Below are 23754 nucleotides of genomic sequence, written 5' to 3' on the forward strand. Positions count from 1 at the left end.
TTGAAGGACTTAAATATGGTTGGTGGAAAGGCTGCCTTTGATTCAGACAAGCTCAAGCCTCAATCATGTCAGTTACCTTACTAATGAAACATAATAACTTTTACTCTTTCAGCTCTTTTACAACAGGTTTGTACTGCTGATTAATAATATCTTCCAATCTCGTGAGTTCAGAGTTAGTTTAATGCATGTTAGCAAACAAGATATAAGACAAAGTGGACATAAATAAGGGCACACGACATTGCCAAATATAACAAGACAATTGTCTAAAACCCTTTGCCCAGCCCGGTATTGGTTTAGGGAATTAAAAGCGTTCTTTTAATTCATACTCTCTTTGTTCGGAATTAATTATCTCCATTGATAATTCAATTTAAACTAGTAACACGACAATTAAATCAAGAAAAATATAACGTAGAATGTAATTAACTTTCACAAACGTCTACAGGGTACATGCTAATAGTTTTAAACCAATTTTGACATGTAACATTGGAAGATTAGATTACTACTACTGTACAATCAACTAGTTTAGCTTGTCATTTCCTTGACTATAAATAGGCCATCTTATTTTGTATGTAAATGAAAAGGTTAAAGATGTTATTATCCTAGCTTTAAAGTTTATGGTTCTTTAGGAATAAGGTCAGAAAGAAGGTTGATCGGTCCATACTTGCTTGATGAAGAGGATACTAAAGCTCTAAGAATCAACAACTAGTTAAGTGAACTATAGCACCTACCTATGAATTGACTATATCTACACCTTGGTTTTTATGGATAAACAAGTAAAAAAACATGTTGGTATCCCAGTCTTTTTTTAAGCTGTTGGGGATGGTGATGATAGTGGGCCCGGTTGAGCCGATCCACATGTCAACTCACTAGTTTGGTGTTGTACACTTGTACTGAGCTATCTTAATATTAATAGTAAGTCATTGACACTTTAATATGAATTGATATCAATTGCTCTGCTATTGGAGTGATGGTAAAATTTAATTATCAAAGATAAATGTCGTCCCTAATGCTAATTTGAGATGTCTCACAATTATGTTACTCCATCTTTTTGTTTTTTTTAAGGAGTAAGTTTTTCCTCTTATTTATTCTCAATCTAAAATCAGACTTCAATTCACATTGACCTACTCACTATTTTCCCTCCAAATCTATGTACGTGAACTCATGGACATGAACATTGAACCATTCTACATACAATTGTGAAATTTGTGTAGGCACTCTAAATTTAATAACCTTCATTAACATGATGTTAGTATAAAGTAACAACTGATTTTCCAAGTACTAATACAATATTTTCATAAAAAAGATCAAATAAGATGCAATGTTTGGTATATATTCCTAGTTGATCTTGTCCTCATAGATTAACAAAATTCATAGGAAACAAATAACTAATAACTATTCAATGGAAGGTAGGTAATCACATTCCATACATTGCTTAATAGTATGGTTGATAATAGTTACTAGGCCATGTTTATATTCAAATCCCAAATCCTTCAATTTCTTTGACGAAATCACTGATGGGACGATGCCTTCATCATTCGACCTACAAAATCGAAAACGACGTACCATAGAAAATCAGTGATCGTACCAAAAGACAACAATTAATGAAAGATGACATATAAAAGATGAAATAATAAGTATTATATTACCAGTTCATATTTGATGTACTAGGATATGATTGAGCAAGAAGTTCCAATAAGTGTGACATATGACAATTTTGAGTGCAACACATGTAACGGCCTTCAGAATTTGGATGTTCCATAAGAAATATGTGCGCATTGCATATGTCTTCAATGTGTACTAGGGCAATCGAGCCCATTCTCGCGTTCACGGCTTTTAAAATTGGGAGTAGCTCAGGATCACCTGTGTATTAAGAACAATCGATCGACTAAGGTAATCGTGCTGCGAATGATTATTTAACAAAAGGGTGTTTGCATCATTATTATTCAATAGGAGTACGAAGTGTAGAATGTTACTCTAGAAAATAGAAATTGATGGTCAAGCAATTTGACCCGAGTTGATGTGATGATGATTTCAACAGTTCCACTATTTTCAACACAACCAAATAAAACTATGTCTAAATCTAAATCTTCCATTCCATACCATAAGAAATTCGATGTATTACTCTATATGTTCAAGGTCAAATTTGCTATTAACTAGCTTAAGACTCGTGTCATGCACGGTAATTTAAGTCTAAAATTTTTAAGAAAATTAATTATATCCAACAAATAAAAATTTGATAAAACATACGCATCAAATATATAGAAATTATAATGTCATAATCTATATTAATAGGGAAAGGAAAAAAATTGGATATTTTGGGCTCCCCAAACCCGAGCAGGTAAGGCTTGGTTTGATCAGGTCTAGTGGCCATATTAATAAATACTTATTTATAAATGCATTTTTAATCGACATCAAAAATTAATCAAACAACAGACTGAAATATCCAGTAAAACTATTAGCAAAAAATATTTTCAATGGAAACAAATACTACTCTAATCATTAAAGGCAAGAACAATCCATAATTGGGCAACACTAATCTATATTATTATATTCTCTATTTATGAATTGATGCTCTACATATACGATATCGTCATTCTCTGTTGTTATAAATAATGTGATTGAAGCTATCCAATAATTGTAGTTTAATCAATTTTGTTTATTTTCTTCCAAGTTTAATTGTAGATAATAGATATATATCAAAAGAAAAGAAGATACAATAGGAGATGTCAATTGTTACTAAGTCTGGCGTGTCTATCTTTCAGTATGCAGATTATTTATGAATATCGAAGTAATAAATTTATAATCTCAATCAAGTGTATCGACAAAAGATAATAAATTTCTTGGCTTTTACTATGATATTGATTGTTTTAATTACTTAATTTACAAAGAAAATTAATTGATACTTTACCTTTCCCTAGAATTAGACATATGTTATACTATACTCTACAAATTCTTAATTTGTGATAATATATACGTAGTAGTAAAATTTCAGAACAAAATTGTAATTAATTTGAATATATAGTTATAATGAAATTGAAATAAAATATTAGCTAGAGGTATTTGAAAAAAAAAATTAAGTGATGTTTTAAAGTAAATTTTCTTAACATCTATCATATGAATCAATTTATTATTACTTTTTTGCCAAAATCTAATAATACTCCATTTAAAGGATAATTAAAAGGTGTTGGAATAATTATTTAGGTAAATGTGTATTGAAAAATTATAAACACGAAGTAAAAAGAATATATGTATCATAAACATAATATAAAAGATTTGGAATGATATTATTATATCATCAAATATTAACAAAAAAAATAAATAAAATAGTTTAAAAGGGAAGGGGTGTTTTGGAGGGAAAAAACAGCACCAGGATAAGACACGTGTCACTCCCAGTGTCTATTTTAGTATTATGTTATTGATTTTAATCAACATAAAAAATTAATCAAACAACAGACTAAAATCTCCAGTAAAACTATTAGCAAAAAAATCTTTTCAATGGAAACAAATACTACTCTGATCATTAAAGGGAAGAACAATCAATAATTGAGCAACACTAATCTATATTATTATATTCTCTATTTATGGATTGATGCTCTAAATATACGATATCGTCATTCTATGTTGTTATAAATAATGTGTTTGAAGCTATCCAATAATTGTAGTTTAATCAATTTTGTTTATTTTCTTAAAAGTTTAATTGTAGATAATAGATATATATCAAAAGAAAAGAAGATACAAAAGGAGATGTCAATTGTCACTAAGTCTGGCATGTCTTTCAATATGCAGATTATTTATTAATGTCGAAGTAATAAATTCATCATCTCAATCAAGTGTATCGGCAAAAGATAATAATTTTTTTTGCTTTTACTATGATTTTTGTTTCGGGGTTTTCTGATGTCCTGCGGGAGAGTTACAATTCCGAGACTGGAACCGGACGCCTGTACCTGCAAAACAAACGGATGCTCCGGATGATTGGAGATCCGCCTCCAACGGTCAAGTTAGTACTTGCTTAAGGAGTAATTAATGCGGAAATTAAAGTGATTGGGTCTCTCTAGGTGAGAGTGTTTAATGTGCGTAATCCCCCTTAATGAGGATTAAGGGAGGTATTTATAACCTCGGGAAACGTGCCAATCCTAGGTTTAGGTTAACCTTGGGCTGATTGGGCTTCCCTCGGAAGTTGGGCCTAGGTGGCCGGTTTCTCCATTAGACATGGAGTATGCCACGTGTCATGACATAATAGGTCCAGGGTGGACGAATAAGCGTGTGCCACGTGGCAAGCCCTGACAGTTCCAACTGGGGGACACTTGGCAGGACCTGATTGGCCCACGTGGCGCATTCCGATTGGTGGGAGAAAAATCCCCTAATCATTTGCCCCTCACAGGTGGCACGTGACTGGTCACGTGTTACCTGTGACAGGTGTCGCCGTGTAACAGGCGACGACCTGCTACAGGTGTCACTCGGCGAAAGGCCGAGAGATTCTCCCGCCAAAATTTTGAATTCTGGAAGTGACCCTTCGCCTTCTCACTTCGCCTATATAAGGGAGTGTTGACTTCGGTCATTTTCACACTTGAGAACTTTTTGAGAGAACATTCGGACCCCTGAACTTGCTCTGACATTTTGGACCCTTTCTGCCTACCGCCTGCTCTGACAAGCCGACTGCAAAGGATTTTCAGAACTCCATCAACGTCACTCGTTCAGGTAACCGTCGGTTCTCTTACTCTTAATTTTCTCTTAATTTTATTCTTTTTTGAAATGGCACCACGGAAGCACACGACACGACCTAGGTTAGTGATCAGCTGGTCACCGGGGACGGCTGAATCTAGGACTAGGAGTGCCGCCTGCCCTTTTCCGGACCCATCTTTGCCCTTTATACAAAGTCCGACTGTCTCTGTGTCTATGCAGAACATGATGGCCAGAACAAAAAGAACTGCTAGGATTTCGAACTCAGACGGCTCCTCCCACAGGGTGCCGATTTGTGAAACATCTGACCAGGCGCCAGATGTGGAAGTGAACCAGAGCGGCTTGAAAGCCGACAGTTCTGAGGGAGGAGTCAAAGTGACCCCTTCCAATTTTACAGTTGACAAGTCTACATTCTCTCCTGCTCCTTTTAAAGGAGAGGAGGCGGGCCCCTCTGGGAGAGGGGAGGAGTCATCCTCTTCGGACTCGTCAGAGGACGAATCCGAGTCTAGCTCTTCTGGCCATGCTTCTCTGGACACAGAAGAGAAAAACAGTCGCCTACAAGAGGCGAGGCTTTCTCACGCAGTTGAGAAGGGGGACAATTGGGCGGAGCCATCCGCCTCTTACCGAGAGAAAAATACCCCCAACTACTGCACTATCCCACGGGGCCGGATAACGGCCATGCAAGAGAAAGTGGGGAGCTTTATTGCGAACCACCAATGGGCCCCGGCTTTTTAGTGTTCGTGCCGGATCCAGAAGACACAGTCGTCTGGCCGGCTGGTACTAGTTATGATGGCGCCTGCTTTGGCTGCTACGAGGCGGCCATCAAGGCTGGGCTGCGCTTCCCACTACATCCGGCTATTCAGCAGATCTTGGATGGGTATGAGTTGGGGTTATGGCAGTTAGCCCCGAACTCCTGGGTCAACGTACTCGGCTATGTGGCCGGGTGCGAACTGCACGGGGTGGAGCCAAACTTCGAGGCTTTCGCCCACATGAACTACCTCAGCCGGACCCCTAAGGCAGGCGGTACCGGCTAGTATCAATTGACGAGCCACAGAGGCTACCTCATGACAAGGGGCAAAGCAAACAAGTGGAAGGACTGGCGAAGCACCTTCCTTATCATTGAGAGTTCAGACACAGAGCTGAACAAGCGCTTCAACAGGTGGAATAGGAATCCGCCTCTTCTTGCAGGCGGCCGCAGCATGCCGCCTGTTCCCTCCAAAGCTAAGAAAGAGATCCTGGACAAAGGACTCTTTAAAGTAGAGTCGAGGGTTGACTCTACTTCAGGGGTACGAGAGCAAGTACCCCTGCACTGCGTCCCGAGCTTCAAATGGCTCTACGACGAGTACTTTTTGGCCGCCTGTGGCCTCAGCAGTCGGTGCTCAAGAGGTAGTCGGCCTGTCGAATACTCTGTTTTTCCATGCATTTCTGTTATGACTTTTTATTAACTTTGCTATTTGTTTTTGCAGCGGACGCCATGAGCAAAATTACCGCCTCCAAGACTGCGGCGGCCATGTTGCGGGCCTCCATCATGCAACAGTCTTCAACCGACTCCCCCAACAAGGGGGCACCCTTGGTGAGCTTCGAACCTTTCACTCTCTTTTTTGGAGTTGGGTTTATGCATATACTGACCGAGTGTTTGTTTTTTTTTTTTTTTTTTTTTTTTTTTTTTTTTTTTTTTAGACGGGAGCTCCAAGAGATTTTTCTTCCCAACAGCCGGACTCCAAGACCCGGAGGACGACTGTTGCGAGCTCTCCTGGTTCTGCCAGGAAACATGCGGCGGCTGAGAAGCAGCCGGCCACTCCTTCTAAAACTCCAGCTGGGCCACCTAGAAGTATGAAATTGTCCTTGTAAATTTTAGACTTGCTCCCTTCTTTACTAGGTCTAATCCGTTTGTTTATGCTTGATGCAGCCGGCCCTCAGGAGCCTGACTTGGTCGAGGTGGCCAAGTTTATGATCAAGGTCGTTCCTCCGGCTGAAAGGGAGGCGGTCAGGGGTGTCGGCACCCTTGACCTAGACGGGATTGCAGGGGTCCTTGCTGAGGTATAATTAGCATATTTTTAAGTATTTGAATTCCAGGACGCCTGTTTTTTGTTTGGAAACTGACGCCTGTTCCCTTTTTAATTAGGCCCTGCTCCGAGTGAACGGCCTCCGTAAGCCGCTTGACAGGAAGAACAAAGAGGTAAAGGCTGCAAAAGCTATGGCCGCCTCTGACTGTGATAAGGCAATGTTTCAAATTGCCCAAAATGAGATTCTGACAATTGACATTCTTTATTATCAGGCGCAGGCTACTTCTGTCATCCGGGCTCAGTTAGAGGCGGCCCAGAAGAGAAATAGCGAGCTGGAGGCGACCATCAACAATCTCAAGGCCGAGCTGAGACCTCTTCGCCAAAAGATGTCCTCATACGACACCTTGGAGAAATCCTTGGCGCACGTAAAGGAACGCCTGGTGACCCAGGAGAAGAGTCTTACTCAGGAGCTCTCGGAAAAGGTCGAGCAAAAAAAGAAAGAGCTGGTCCGGGAGATGATGGAAGACTCTGCTCAAATCCAGCGCATGACCTGGGGCCGCCTCTTCCCCAATGCCGACTACTCCTCCTGGGAAAAAACGTACCGCCAGTGTTCTGATAGATATAATCAAGAGATCTTGGCGGCTGGTGAGGACGAGGCGTTGGAGGAGGAGGAGCCGGTAGTGGCGCTTGTGCCGCTTGGGGGTAATGCATCGAAGAAGGATGCAGCTGAAGCCGAGTCCAGCAAAAAGAGTGCTGACCAGGCGGCAGCTGCTAATATTGAAGATCTGCCCCCTTCTTAAGCTTTATGTCTTCTTTTCACGGCCTGCGTGCCGTTTGTTTGTATTTACCCGGCCAGGGGGCCGGGGTTCTGAATATTTGGCCGGTCTTTAATGACCGGCTTCTTTTTATGCCAAAATATTTCATTTTTGTTTTGCTTCAAATTTGTTTAAGTATCGAATATTCTGATATCCAATTGCACACAATACCGACTGTTTTGCATGGCCGATAGTTGCGGACAGGTACGAGATAGTTAGTCACACTACCTATGCCCCTGGACGACTGGTTGTTTGTTTCCAGGCTAAGCGATCAGTCGGCCAATTTAAAGGATGGATTTCCTTCAACCAAGTAGGAAGGTGGTTTCCTACCTGCCTTGTTTGTTTTTTAAGCTAGAGACTCTAGTCGGTCCAGGCCGACTGTTCCCCGCCACTTTTAATCTAGTGTGAACAGGCGCTGTATGAACACCTTTTTAGCTTCATACTAAATTTTTTAAAGAGTGACCATGGAAACATAATTGTTACCTAGTCGCCAAGTGACTAAGTAGTAGAGGTATCAAGCAGTGGGTACCGGTTGTTCCCCTTTATTCGCCAATGTTTGTTGGCTATTAACTCATAAGATACCAACTGTTTTTATCCCAAGTAGTTCAGTCGGTGGGTTGACACGGATGGTTACTGCGAACACTTGTTTGACCTGATTAGTCAGTTAACTGAGAGGTATCCTTGTCCGGGAAACGGCTACGTGGTTGTCTTGGTTAGACAGTCGTATAGGTGCCGTGTAATGATTTTATAGAACAATGTTCCGCCCAAAAGGGAGCTGCTCTCTGCGACGAATTTCATCCGGATGGATGCCGTCGGACGCCTGCTATAACGTTGGGACAGGTCGAATTGAATTTTTATATTTGGATCAGTTGGCTTGGCGCCTGGTCTGATCATTTTAGCCATGAGCCTTTGATAGTTCTTGGTGAACTGTGTTCTGGGAGAGTAACCGGTTGTGTGGAACAAGCGGCGTGCCCCTCTTAAGTAAAAATTAAACGTGGAGAGTAGCCGACTGTTTGTCAGTAGGCATGCCCCTCTTAGGTAAAAATGAAAATTAAACATGGAGAGTAGCCGACTGTTTGTCAGTAGGCATGCCCCTCTTAGTACAGAATTGAATGAAACATCAAACTTTTATTAAGCAGTCCTCGACTATTTACATCATTCAAAAGAAATATTTCTTAAGATTATCTACATTCCAGGTTCGAGGCAACGGTTGGCCGTCTGGTGTTTCCAGACGGTAGGTACCGTCCCTGACCTCTTCATAGATTCAGTAGGGTCCTTCCCAGTTGGGAGTTAGTTTGCCAGACTCATTAGCCCTACCAACTGCTTCCATTTTTCTAAGTACAAAGTCCCCCACTTTGAGTGGACGCCTGTGTACTTTTTTGTAGTATGATCTAGTCATTCTCAGGCGGTAAATTTCATGGAGCAAGACAGCATTGCCCCTCCTTTCTGGGAGTGAGTCTAATGCCAGGCGCATGGCTTCCTTGTTTGCCTCTTCGTCATATAGCATTACTCGAAGAGTAGGCTCGTAGTGCTCTATTGGAAGAACAGCTTCCGCACCATAAGTTAGGAGGAATGGAGTTTCTCCAGTCGCCCCTTTTTCAGTCGTCCTAACGGCCCAGAGGACATGTGGCAATTCATCCGCCCATAGGCCGCCTGCTCGTTCAATCTTTTTCTTGAGACCGTCTGAGATTATTTTATTAAAAGCTTCTACCTAGCCGGTTGCTTGTGGACGGCCGACTGATGCAAAGTGGTGTGCAATTCCTTGGTCACCCAACCAGCTTTTGAGAACAGGCGTCTCAAATTGGGGACCATTATCAAAGACCATAGACATGGGAACCCCGAACCGAGTGATGACATTTTTCCAGATGAATGAAATCACATCCTTCGTCTTGATTCCCTTTACAGCCTCCGCCTCCGCCTCCACCCATTTAGTGAAGTAGTCGACTGCAACAAGTATGTACCTCCTTCCGCCTGTAGCAGGCGTATAGGGATCCAGAATATCCATGCCCCACTTAGAAAACGGTAGTGGGCTATGAATGGTAGTGAGGTCAGTAGCCGGACGGTGAATTAGTTTGCCAAACCTTTGGCACTTGTCACATTTTTTCACCATCTCCATTGCATCTGCTTCTAAAGTAGGCCAAAAGTAGCCCTGCCGCCTTGCCCGTTGAGCAAGCGTCCTACCGCCTATATGGGAAGCACAGTAACCAGAGTGAAGATCGTCTATTATTTCTCGCCCCTTTTCTGGAGTAACACACTTTAAGTAGGGTTGAAGGTACCCCTTTTGTGAAGTTCTCCCTTTATCATTTCAAAACTGGCTGCTCGTTTTTTCAGCGCTGCCGCCTGGTGATGATCATCCGGCAGGGTACCGTCTGTCAGATATGCCCTGATTGGATCCATCCAGGTTGAGCTTCTGTTTAGGATTCCAATAGGGTCTTCCTCGATGCTTCTCTTCTCAATTACTTCCCAAAAAACAGTTCGAGTAGTATCACAAGAGGCGGACGATGCTAATTTTGAAAGTGCATCCGCTTGGTTGTTTTCTGATCTCGGCACTTGAGTCAGATGGAAATTTTCAAGGGAACCGACTGCCTGTCGTACCGCCTGTAAATACTTGATCATGGCCGGATGGGTTGCTTCGTATTCGCCATTATACTGACTCACTATCAATTGTGAATCGGAAAAAGGCGTTTATCTTTCGTGCCCCTGCCGCCTTGCACATGCGTATTCCGGCTACTAAAGCTTCATATTCTGCCTCATTGTTTGAAGCCTGAAAACTGAAGCGTAGAGCATATTCGTACCTGTCGCTTTCTGGCGACTGGCATATGACGCCTGCTCCACAACCATTTGAAGTAGAGCTTCCATCTACATATACCTTCCAGACTTGGTCTGGATCTCGAGAATCAGGGGGACGAGTCATCTCAACAATAAAGTCAGCAAAGGCTTGCCCCTTCACTGCTTTTCTAGGCTCGAAAGTAACTTCGAGGCTCTGAATTTCTATGGCCCATTTGATCATCCGGCCTGACGACTCCATGGTGGTCAGTGGCCGCTTGATAGGTTGATCTGTATACACGACGACTGCATGTGCCAAAAAGTAGGGCTTCAATTTTTTAACAGCCATGAAGAGTGCAAGACCAAATTTCTCCACTAAGGGATACCTCAACTCGGCATTTTTCAATACATGACTGACAAAGTAGACCGGGAGCTGACAGCCGTCTCTTTCAGCAAGAAGAACAGCGCTTAACGCATGATCAGAGACGGCCAGGTACATGTAGAGTACTTCTTTGGGCAAAGGGCTGACCAGCCTTGGCAAGGAATGCAAGTGAACTTTCAATTTCTGGAAGGCCGCCTCAGCATCCGGCCCCCATTCAAACCTTGCCTTCTTCTTAATGGCCTGGAAGAAGTATAAGCATTTGTCGCCTGATCGGCTTAGAAATCTTCCCAAGGCCGCCAGACAACCTGTTAACTTCTGAACCTCTCGGACGGTACGAGGCGAATGCATGTCGATGACCGCCTGCACCTTCTCAGGGTTCGCCTCTATTCCTCTCTGATTGATAAGGAATCCGAGAAATTTCCCAGACTCAACTCCAAATACACATTTCTTGGGATTGAGCATGACATGGTGCCGCCTGAGTGTGGCGAAAGTTTCTCGGAGGTCCGACAGATGATCTATCTGAAGCTTAGATTTGACAATCATATCATCAATGTATGCCTCGACATTTCTCCCAATCTGATCAAAGAATACAGTGTTTATCATTCGCTGGAAGGTGGCCGGGGCATTCTTAAGACCGAACGGCATAACCGTGTAACAGTATAACCCTTGATCAGTGACGAAGGCCGTCTTCTCCTGATCTTTCTTCCATAAAGGAATTTAATGGAAACCAGAGTAGGCGTCCATAAAGCTCATCAAAGCATGGCCGGCTGTTGAGTCGACCAGGTTATCAATTTTAGGCAGAGGGTAACTGTCTTTGGGGCACGCCTTGTTTAAGTCTGTGTAGTCTACACACATTCGCCAGGTGCCATTCGGCTTTTTAACAAGCACCACATTTGCAACCCAGTCTGGGAAGTAACATTGCCGAATGAACCCTGCATCCAGTAGTTTTTTTACTTCGGCGGCTGCCGCCTGACTTCTTTCTTCGCCATGGTTCCGCTTTTTCTGCCTTACCGACTTCTTTTTCGGATCCACATCCAGTTTGTGTACCGCCAGGTCAGGACTAATGCCTGGCATTTCGTGGACTTCGAATGCAAAGATGTCCTTGTATTCTTTCAATAGTTTGTGCAAATCGTCACCCAAGATCTTCAGAGCAGTCGTCCCAACTTTGACTGTTCGGTCAGGACGTGAGTCGTCTAAGATCAGATCCGTATGCTCACTAGCCGGCTGAGGGCGGAATTCGTCCGACCGCTCCTCTGCCAATGATTGCTATTTTCTGTCTTTTCTTGCGGCCCCCGTCTGGGCTGCCTTTCTCTTCTTGCCGCCTGCTTCTTGAACAGGCGCACTCTCCTTGACATTGTCAAGGTCTGTTTTTCCACCACTTGATCCAGCGGTCATAACAGTGGGTTTGATATCCGAGAGATAGCACTCTCGGGCCATCCTCTGGTCTCCCCTTAGGGACCCGACTGTTCCATTATCCCTCTCAAACTTGAGCAACATAAGAGATGGGATTATAACAGCCTTGGAATTATTCAGGGTTGGTCGTCCCAGAATCATGTTGTAGGCCGAGAGTTCTTCTACTACCAGGAACCGGACTACCATGTGTCGTCCTTCCCCTTTTTCACCCAGGCGGATGGGTAAATCCACTCGTCCCACTGGGTGGACGACTCCTCCTCCAAACCCTACTAAAGGGTGGGATGCCGGATGTATGCAATCAGTCTGATATTTTAATTTTGACAGACATTTGCTACTGATAAGATCTGAGGAGCTTCCAGTATCTATAAGGATTCGGCCAACTCTTTGGTTGGCCACTTTACACTCAATAACGATAGGGTCGTCATGCGGCCCCCTTACCCCTCCTAGATCTTCTTCAGTGATGACAATCTCAGGAAATGAATATTTGGAGGGTCGTTCTTGGTGAACGGAATTTACATCTAACCGCCTGATATTGTCTTTGTTACCCCTAATAGTGGGGCCGCCTCTTGCGAAGCCGCCTGCAATGGTGTAGACGACTGCATCATCTGTATCAGAGCTGTCGGCCTGTTGACTCTTTTTGGCCGACTGCTTTTTCGAGGAAGTGTTCCCTGTGGATTTCTTGACATAAGAGTCAAGATCACCTTGCTCAGCCAGGCGGTCCAGATACCGCATAAGACTGATGCATTCGTTGGTGTGATGACCAACATCGTCATGATAATCACATAATTTTTCTTGGTTCCTGTTGCTTGCAGAACCCTTCATGGGGACCGGCTTCTCAATTGAGATCCGTCCCTTGATTTCCTTTAGGATAGCTTGGTTGTCCTTGCTAAACGCATACTTTGGCGAGTATGGTTTGAATTCTTTTTTCTTCTTCTGGGCAGGCTGTTTAGAGGAATCAGCCACCCAGACCTCTTTTCTTTTCTTCTCATCTTTGTTCGACAACTGTTTCTGTCGCCCTTCTTTTTTATCGAACCTTTTCCCGTCCGACTATTTTGTACTGCAAAGATCAGTCGCCTGTATATAGGCTTCTGCTTCAATCAAGGCCTCTTGAAGAGTCGCCACCCTCTTTCGGACCAAATCAAATTTGAATGTCGATCCGTCTTTGAGGCCTCTGAAAAAGTTAGTATAGGCTACCTCATCCGGTAACCCTTGAATCTGTATTCTCATCAGGTTAAACCGCCTGATGTAAGAACGAAGCCCCTCCTTCTCGCCCTGCTGAATCGTTCCTAAATCAAGGGTCGTCTTCTTCGCAGGGATGTTCATGGCAAAGTTGGAGGTGAATAAGTAAGCAAGCGTCCTGAAGTTATTCACACAACCAGTCGGCAGGTTGCCGAACCATTGTTGTGCGATTCCTTTGAGAGTCGCTGGGAAACACTTGCACTAAGTGGGATCATCCAACCCTTGAAGGTACATCAGGTTGGTGAATGTCATCAAATGGTCTTCTGGGTTAGTAGTGCCGTCATAGGCGCCTACTAATACATTTTTCACTTTGGCCGGCTGAGCGGCTTCAACAATTTCCTTGGAGAAGGCCGACGGCTGTTCCCCAAGTCTAAGCAACCGTAGCTGCCAGTCCATAGGTTGGACATTCTTTGCTGCATGCCCACCAAATAGAGGTGGCTGCAAAAAATATTGTTGTTGCGGTACAAATGGTAAGTTTGGTACCGCCTGGTCACTATGAAAGTCGGACTGACGGGAGGTACCGCCTGACTGACTCTCATGATGCGACTGAGTATGCCTCATCGAGGTATTGCGCAGACTGTCTTGGAAGTTTGAAGTAGAGGCCGACTCTGACAATCGGTCGTTCTTCTTCTGTTCTAGCAATAACCGAGCATCTGTGTATGTTTTCTTCGACCCGTCCGCCTGAATATGACGAACAGGTTTCCTCTTTCCTGGAGTAGGAAAGCGGTACTTTGTGAAATCAAGGGCCAGCGGCTCCCACTTCCTAGAGTTAGGATGAGGGGTCGCCTCTCGCCCTTGAACTGGCTTCCTCTTTCCTGAAGTGGAAGGTTTCTTAGCCGACTGCTCCTTGGCCAGAGCAGGCTTCTTGTTGAGCAACTCTTGAATCTCTCCCCTGAAGCCCCTCATGAAGGTCATGAGTTCGTTTCTTGTAATGGGAGCAGACCCATCAGCCGGCTGCTGCTGAACAGGCGGTGCGCCGGCTGGATCACTGGGTCCAGTTTGAAGATGTTCCCGTTCCCTCCTTTCGGTATAACGGGTGCGTCGGGCCCTTAGGGTCCCGTCTGAAGCTGTGTGAGCTTTAACTTCAAATTCATTCTCCGTATCATGGTCCGACTGAACTTGAGGGTCGTCTAGGGGACGCCTCTCTTCAGGAGTCGGTACAGACGTGGATGCCATCTCAGAAGTACTCTCCCCACAGACGGCGCCAAAATGTTTCGGGGTTTTCTGATGTCTTGCGGGAGAGTTACAATTCCGAGACTGGAACCGGACGCCTGTACCTGCAAAACAAACGGATGCTCCGGATGATTGGAGATCCGCCTCCAACGGTCAAGTTAGTACTTGCTTAAGGAGTAATTAATGCGGAAATTAAAGTGATTGGGTCTCTCTAGGTGAGAGTGTTTAATGTGCGTAATCCCCCTTAATGAGGATTAAGGGAGGTATTTATAACCTCGGGAAACGTGCCAATCCTAGGTTTAGGTTAACCTTGGGCTGATTGGGCTTCCCTCGGAAGTTGGGCCTAGGTGGCCGGTTTCTCCATTAGACATGGAGTATGCCACGTGTCATGACATAATAGGTCCAGGGTGGACGAATAAGTGTGTGCCACGTGGCAAGCCCTGACAGTTCCAATTGGGGGACACTTGGCAGGACCTGATTGGCCCACGTGGCGCATTCCGATTGGTGGGAGCAAAATCCCCTAATCAATTTTGATTGTTTTAATTACGTAATTTACAAAGAAATTAATTGATACTTTACCTTTCCCTAGAATTAGACATATGCTATAATATACTCTATAAATTCTTAATTTGTAATAATATATACGTAGTAGTAAAATTTCAAAACAAAATTGTAATTAATTTGAATATATAGTTATAATGAAATTGAAATATATTAGCTAGAGGTATTTGAAAAAAAAAAAATTAAGTGATGTTTTAAAATAATTTCTTTAACATCTATTATATGAATCAATTTATTATTACTTTTTTGGCAAAATCTAATAATACTCCATTTAAAGGATAATTAAAAGATGTTGGAATAATATTTAGGTAAATGTGTATAGAAAATTATAAACACGAAGTAAAAAGAATATATTTATCATAAATATAATATAAAAGATTTGGAATGATATTATTATATTATCAAATATTAAAAAAAAATAGTTTAAAAGGGAAGGGGTGTTTTGGAGGAAAAAACAGCACCAGGATATGACATGTGTCACTCTCGGTGTCTGTTTTAGTATTATGTTATTGATTTCTGAAAGAGAAAATACAAGTTTATCTTCATGATAAACACACACACACAAAAAAAAAAAAAATAAGTTTATGTAAATAAATCAACAACTTTTTATTAAATGTGGGCCCACTAATGTTGATTTATTTACCGAAATGCCATGTTTACTGGGATTTTATGTTGATTTATATACAGAAATGCTACTATATAAATGTAATGGGATTTCTTCTGATTAAAATATTAAATTTACATTATGATAAAATTAAAATTAATCTTTAAAATTGGTCGCATGATGTCCATAACAAAATAACATGACTTGTACGTTGATTTAGAGTATAACAAGAATTTTATATTAGTGTGTATATGACATAACAAGACTAACCTGTTGCGTTTTATTTTTCAAACTATGAACACCTAACTTAAAAAACCATCAAATTAAATCTAGCATACAGATCCAGCTGAATAGAAGAGAATGGAACCTGTTATGGGTGATAAGAGGACTCGAACGCTCGATGGAACGGTCGAAGTAAGGAAGGGACCAGCTACGGTGGTAGTGATGACTGATACAAGGTCAAGTCCGTTCTCATTAGCAAACTTAAACGCTGCTTCCTCGGAGCTAAGCTTTGATAATACATAAACCTAATAATCATACATAGATAATTTGGTCTTAAAAAAACTTATGCAGACATAAAATTAGTAATACTATCTAATACGATATGCAATAACGATTGTAGCTTTGATGAAAGCATGTTTTTGATTGATCCAACTGTTTTTATATTTGTTAGATTTAAATCTTTTTAAAATGTCGTATGACATTTTTTGCTTTTTTGTGGGGTCAATGAATCAATATGTTATTTTTGAAAAAAAATAAAATTTTATTCAAACAGTTTGGTATAGTTTGATTTACGGGTTTTATTGTACTTAGAATAAATTATGTGGAGGATAAATAATGTACATACCCATCCGCTAGCTCTTGTATTCCAAACACGATCAAAAGAAACTTGACAAGATTCATCAACCACAGGTATCCAATTTCCGTCGTTGTTCTTAGCTGTTATGGTGCTGATAGAAGATGTTAAGACCACCCTTTTCACTGATTTTGATCTTTTGCATGCTCTCAGAAGGTTTAAAGTTCCTTTGATTGCTGGATCAATGATGTTCGATTGTACATAACTTTCTTTGCGGTACAAACACAGAACAAATTAGTACCGATAAAGTAGAACAAACGAGTAATGACATATGTGATGATGTGCATGTAGCTAGGAGTACATACTCTTTTCGTCCTTAAATAATATATTTGATTTTTTTTTTTTTTTTAGGAAATAAATTAAGAAACCATAATTATCGTTCACTAAATACTAATGTATATTCTACAAATATAATGTATGCTAACATTTTCAATTACATACTAAATTACTTTAAGAACTTTCATTGTAATATTTGGCAACGAATACATTGTCTAGGGTATAATATATAATGAAGTGCAAAGATTAAAGTTAAAATCACTAAATCTTAAATGTGACATATTATCCTAAGAAAATCTATGAAATAAATATGGCCTAATACTTACGTAGTAAAATTGAAGGGAGTACTCCGTATGAAATAAGAGTTTTGTTTATAAGGCCTTACCAATATTTTCTTGATCTTTAATATTGAATTCCATAGAAGCTGCTACATGGAACACCCCATCGCAATTGTCCACAGCTTCATCGAAACTTCCTTCATCTTGTAAATCGGCCTTAAAGAGCTTCAACCGATCTTCATTATCCCATTTGGATTTTAGATATGAAGCCTTTTCTAACATAATGAAGAGTTCAAATAACAATCAATCATCATTTAGAGAATGCCCACAGTTTTTGATAAACAGATTTAGTTACCTAAGTTGAGACACTTCTTATAGTACATAGTGACTACATACTTCGTATTACAATAACAAAAAAGGATTGGGATTTTCATCACAAATGAGTAATTAACAGTTCGACACATAATTTTCATAATCCAAAAATTTTACGAAAATATTTACATTCCAGACGTATCTTGTTTAATTCGTGTAAAACCTAAAATAATGGTTACATAAATAACATGATCTAGATCATGTTGGGTCGCACGCACACCAAAACTCCACATTAACATGATATTGTCTGCTTGGGCCTAGCCCGCACAATTTTATTTTTGTTCACCTTCCGGCTCTCACTTATAAGAAAGTTCTCTCTTCCATATTTCTTTCATGTAGGACTTGAGATGAACAACCCAACAGATAATTGGCTCAAATACATATAGCTACCCTCTAACAAGTCTAACCTCTAGACTTGAAGTTGAAGGGTTGGATTCATGGTAAAAGACCTGGCCTTTTGTTTTTGTTTTTAGATAAGATGTGTTTATGCATAACTTATCAAAGGTTTACAAGAATGCATATCTGAGGCTTTGCTGATTGGGCCATGTTTATTGGGATATAGATATCTGTATTGGGTTATATATGGATTGGGCATTTGAGCAAGATTTGGGGCTTAATTTGGATTTGGTTTAAGTTAAACCGATCAAATTAAATTATTCCATCTATATTTTAAAGATTGTCCCATCCGCATATTTGTCCTTGTGATAAGTAAATTATATAAAAAGAAATTGTGAAAGATTGTGTTAACTGGAAAAGGAAATGCATAATCGAGACGGCACAATAAAATAAAAAAAAAAAAGGAATAAGTATTTCCTTATTAAAAAAAATAATTTAATGATTTTAATATTAGTTTTCAGGTCAAATGGAGAGTACCGATTTTTATGTAAAAATACGTGGATTGTTGTTTAAGACAAATGGCATGATATTGGGCTTAGGAGTAGCTTGACACATGGGCATGTAATGGGCTATGTTTGGTGTGATGATGCTGAGTGAGTAGGAAAGTTTAGCAAACTATTGTGGCGTGGCTTAAACTCCTTAAAATTCGATCTTGCTTGTTCTTTCAATGTTTATTTAGTGCTTGTTCGGTTGAACATATGAAATTACACGAAGTATTATTTAAGAATTCATTTCTCCCATTATATATAGAGTACCTAGAAGGCTAGAATTACAGTTTGGTTAAAGTTTCATTTATTCTATTTTGTGAGATGTAGAATTTATCAAAGAAATAACTCTACATTCTCCCACTTCATAGAAAATTGACTATTTATTTTTTATGTCAACCAAACAAGAACTTATTTTGGGTAGAATTAAATAGGTATGTAATTAGGAATCTTCTAGTCTAAAAGAAGAATAAAATTATGTAATTAGGAAGCAAAATGGAATATGGTAAGCATAATCTAATAAGGTTTAGGCGGCATATATACGTAGGCATTAGAATAATATATGGCGGCGATATTAATTATCATAATCACAACAAAGTTAGGAGGGTCGTGAAGGAGGTGCCTCCGAGCTTCAAAGGAATGTTGGATTATGTCATCTAAATTCATATGAAGTAGGAGTTACAAATTTGAAATTTCATACTTTTTCCAATACATACTACATTAAACACTATTTTCAGCAATTAAATTAACCAATTTATTGAGTTAAATATGGATTCACTATAAGATAAACCCCAATCTGTTCCAAATTATTCCATCCATTCTTGATTACTTGCAATAGATTGATGACTGACTTGTCAATGCATACATAACACAAATATATGCAATTTGTATTATTCGTAAAAGTTATAAAAATATCACATAATAATATACATTAACATTTAAAACTAATCTTACAGCTTATTACACACATTTGATTTTAATATCAAAGTAAAAAAGTCATGGTCAAAGTTAATGTGTAAAGGTTAAATTGTTTTAGGTATTAAAGAATAAAGGGAGTAAACAATAAAATTGAAAATCAGATATTTGACCAATTGATCAAGTTGGATTAAAGTTAATAAAAATGAAAATTATGTTTCGAAATTTTGGATATTTTAGCTAAACCGGCCAATTCAAGGCTGAACATAGATACAATTAGTGACGTGGATTATTCCTTGTTGATTATTTATGTGTCAAATTTTATATAATAAAAGCAAAATTTGCCGCAACACCCTAAAGTATGGCTTAAGTGCACTGAGCACCCTGAACTTTACGTAGTAGCCAAAATACCACCAATTATGATGTTAGGTGCAACGCGTGTCTTAAAAGAAAATTTCCGACCACTCATTTCACCGAAGGAGGTGAATCTTCACTCTCCAGAACAGTTATGCAGTCTTCCATCAACTTAGCACGCGTGGATTCACTTTCTCCGGTGAAATAAGCGGCCGAAAATTTTCATTTAAGGCACGCGTCGCACCTAACACCATAGTTGGTGGTGTTTTGGCTACTACGCAAAGTTCAGGGTGCTCAATGCACCTAAGCCATACTTCAGGGTGTTGCGGCCAATATTGTCAATAATAAATTAACTAATTGTAATTAATAAAGGAAACAAATAGACAGCTCAATTTTTGATATGCCATTATTTTAGTGTTTGGATTAGTATTAAACATGTAATATTAGCAATACATCAAGCAGATAAGCTAAAGTTGCTTAAGAAGATACGGGAAATTGACCAATGTCTATCAAATTAATACGCTACAATTACCATATTTAGATGACTAATACACAATTAATTATATAACTATGCTATAAGATGGTATGTTAAAATGGACAAAAGATTATAGCTTATCTGGCTATCTTTAATGAATTCCACCTGTAATGTACTCAGTAATTTAAAAATATTTTGAAATTTTTGACATTGATGGTTATACATAATTACATACAAGGTCAACTACTTAATGTGTAATATAAATCATCATTAACATTAAAAAAAGCATAGGTTATAATGTTTAATTTATATATATATATATATAACCCAAGAAAGGACAAACTTAAGATATCAAATACAATCATTAGCATCCAAACAAACTTTATACTCTTACAACAAGTTATTACATTCCAAAAGTATTAGTTATTTGAGTTATGGAGCAAATGCCAAACCAAAATAGCCTTGTAATAATTCCCAATATGTATCCATCTTCAACTGCTTACACTAATGCTTATCCACCCCATTTTAATGACACAATGGCTACAAATTATGTGCAATATCTCACATCTACTCCATACTATTATTTCATTCCTCATACTTCTCATTCTATGGGATACCATAATCCTAGTCCACATTATGTACACGATATTGGTTCCCAATTAGGGTTTTCAAGAGTGGGTACAACTCCAGTTATCGGAGTACCTTATTATGCACCTCAAATTATGAATAATTCTCGTAGTTGTTCAAACATGCAAGAATTATTGGAAGGAGGTATCGATCATGCTGATCAAATTGAAAAGTTAGATGGAAATATGGAAGGTGATTATGATTGGATGGTAAATGAAAATTTATTGGTTAATCCACGGATTATAAACATGTTGGAACCATTCAGGCATCTATATAGTGAAAGTGAGGAATCATTGAAGAATATCTTTCCGTCACTTTATTCTAAACTCTCTGAGTTTTTCAAGAAGGTGAATTCGTTGATTATGGAGAGTATTACAACGGAAAAAGAAAAATCATCCGGACAAACCTTAAAGAGAAGTCTAAGCCTCGGTTCATCACCAACTTGTAAGAATGAAAGGTTCAAAGTTAGGCCAATCGATTCAGAGGATGTTAATATACTTATTCCACCAGAAAGCATGAAGGATGGTGATAAGGGTTCTAGCAAATAAGCTCCTCCGGGCATAATTCTCTAAGAAATAGCTCGATTTAATCAAAATTGCTATTGCAAAAATGTAACGCAAAAAAGAAAATTCTTCATAGGTTGTCTGGATCACATTAACATTGCTTTTATTTTATTTTTATTTATATGTATCAATTAAAACTCTTATTCTTTATGTTTGTGTATACATGTAGCAAAAAATTTCATATATGTTGTTAGATGAAAATAATAGTCCCTTCTACATATCAATAACGTGTGATATTATTTCAATGTTAATATATACGTAGAACTATGTATTTTATTTCAGTTGTGTTTTTAATTTATTCATTAATCGTTGTACGTACTACTTTTGCTAGTATTAATTTTTTAAAAAGTTATGCTGTTTCATATATGCAGATTGGTTTCAAAGAGCTTTTGAGATTAATTAAAGTACTTTTCAAATACTCCTAGAAACATAAACCTTTCAATATTTTGATGTGTGTGTGTCCTTTTGCAAGTTTTGCATACCCTTAGTTTTATTTGGAAATAGGTATTCCCGAATATGAATTGAAATAAGAAGCTTATTATGTTTGGTGCGTTTTGTGTGCGGCTAGGCATAACATGTGACCGTTTGTAAAATAACAAAATAATCCCTATAAAACTTACCGAGTAACCCCTGTAATATTAATCGAGTACCCCCTAAAGCACTAACCAAGTAAGCCCTATAACACTAACAAAGTAATCCAATGATGGCTGGCCACACGGTAATTACACATGAGCATATCTAATGTACATTCAAGTGTACTTCCTTCGTCCCTCTTAAGGTGAGAAAATATTCTAAATTATCCTTTTTTATTTTATTTATTTATTTATTTTTGGGTATTTAGAGAGCTACAGGGGCGGAGGAGAGAATCAATCCCAAGATCTCCTGAAACCGGGAGAAAAGCTCTAACCACTTGAGCTATCCCTCACTCTCCCAAATTACTCTTAATATATAAGATATAACATAGTCATATTGGGTCTTATTTTATTTGTCTTAATGAATAGTTTTTTAATATTCAATTGTTATATTTTTCACTAATGAGCAATTAATGATATTTATGGTCAAAGTTTTACATTGGCAAACAAGCACAGTCAAAATGGAAAGAATATTTGGGGATGGAGGGAGTCTTATTTATAAGTTTGACGTCCCATATAAATGTTTGCAACAAGTGTATCTTAGGATTTGAGGTGCAATTTTGAATACTTCCTCCGTTCTTTTTTTATCGCATCACTTTGACCTTTACACTATTCACATAATCTTCTTTGACCATCTTTTGTGATTTATTCGTAAAGAAAAACATAGTCATGTGGGATTTAGTTAGATTCATCTCGAAATCTACTTTCCAAATATTAATTTTTTATAATTTTTACAAAGGTATAATTAATGATATTAATAGCTAAAGTAATGCATTGGCAAGCGTGAAATCTCCTATGATGCAATAAAAAAAGAACGGAGGAAGTATTTGTGTTTGATCATAAATAATGTTTCAGGGCGTTTTTATTTGGAGTGATTAATGACTTTTGAGTACAGGGAGTTATATAATTAAAAACAAATGGTAAGAGCCAATGCATCTTGAAAGATATGAGAAGATTTGGCGTTTTACATGCTTTTATCAGATTTGATTTCCAAAACATTAAGAATTTTGTCTACCTCTATCGAGTAATCTAGCTAGCTAGTCATTAAAGAACAGAGTAGATGTAGATAAATGTAAATTATACCGCAAATATTAGCAAAAACATAAGTACACAAAACTCTCATTATTAAGGATGCTAATTAACTTAGTTGGATTAAGTACTAAGAGATAATCTCGTGCATAACATTACCCTACATACCTCTCTATACTGCTATACACTAAAAGTTCCCAATAATTTTCACTTATGCATACTATATAATCTAACTAGTCTTCACTCTTCATACATTTTCACAACATATAAGAATCATCTTTTCCCTAAATTTTTGGGAGCTCATAATTAACAAATAAATTTGTAGATAAAACAAATTATCTTCCTATATTTTCAATTTAAAGGAATAAAATTAAACTGTAAAACTTATGTATTATTTAATATTGTATTGATTAATTAAGGAGTATAGAATGTGCTCGATCAAAATCAGGTTAAGAGATCAATCAACAAATCTTATATATGTATCCTAAATATACAACTTTATTAATTCAATCTACATGGTAATTTATTTCTTCTTTATAGTAATAAACTTTGCCCAAATTTATAAATTTATTTAGTAATTTTGACGAAAGATATTTAAATATAAAAGCGAACAAAAGGAATTTACTCACCTAGAACCCTAACGGCAGCATGAACTTTACAACCCTTTTGAAGTAGCGCCTTGACGAGCCACGATCCAATATAACCAGTTGCACCTGTAACACAATAAGTTTTTGCTTCATCTATTGTTGATGTAGTCTGGAATATTCTTGATGTATTTCCTCCATCCTCCATTAACACAGTAATTATATGAGCACCAAGTTTATGATATGATATTTTAAGCATATGCTAATATAGCA

The 23754-nt window shown here is 38.8% G+C and overlaps 1 protein-coding gene across 1 annotated transcript; it reads right to left on the minus strand.

The window, feature by feature from the left end:
* Window positions 1-1183: 1183 nt before the first annotated feature.
* On the minus strand, window positions 1184-23754 carry LOC110693147 (putative anthocyanidin reductase). Its single transcript, XM_021870267.1, has 6 exons — window positions 23527-23754; window positions 17157-17324; window positions 16487-16704; window positions 16007-16166; window positions 1647-1860; window positions 1184-1540 (listed from the first exon to the last, which is right to left on the minus strand). The coding sequence occupies exons 1-6, from the start codon at window positions 23738-23740 to the stop codon at window positions 1393-1395; spliced, it is 1122 nt and encodes a 373-aa protein (XP_021725959.1). The 5' UTR covers window positions 23741-23754; the 3' UTR covers window positions 1184-1392.

Source organism: Chenopodium quinoa, unplaced genomic scaffold (assembly GCF_001683475.1).
Source record: "Chenopodium quinoa cultivar QQ74 unplaced genomic scaffold, ASM168347v1, whole genome shotgun sequence".
NCBI lineage: Eukaryota > Viridiplantae > Streptophyta > Magnoliopsida > Caryophyllales > Amaranthaceae > Chenopodium > Chenopodium quinoa.

Coding starts and splice junctions, on each gene's coding strand:
- LOC110693147 (XM_021870267.1), bottom strand. CDS start 23,740: ATGCTTAAAATATCATATCATAAACTTGGTGCTCATATAATTACTGTG. Junction 16,167..16,486: donor ATACAAGAGCTAGCGGATGG/GTATGTACATTA, acceptor TATGATTATTAG/GTTTATGTATTATCAAAGCT. Junction 1,541..1,646: donor AGTACATCAAATATGAACTG/GTAATATAATAC, acceptor TCGATTTTGTAG/GTCGAATGATGAAGGCATCG.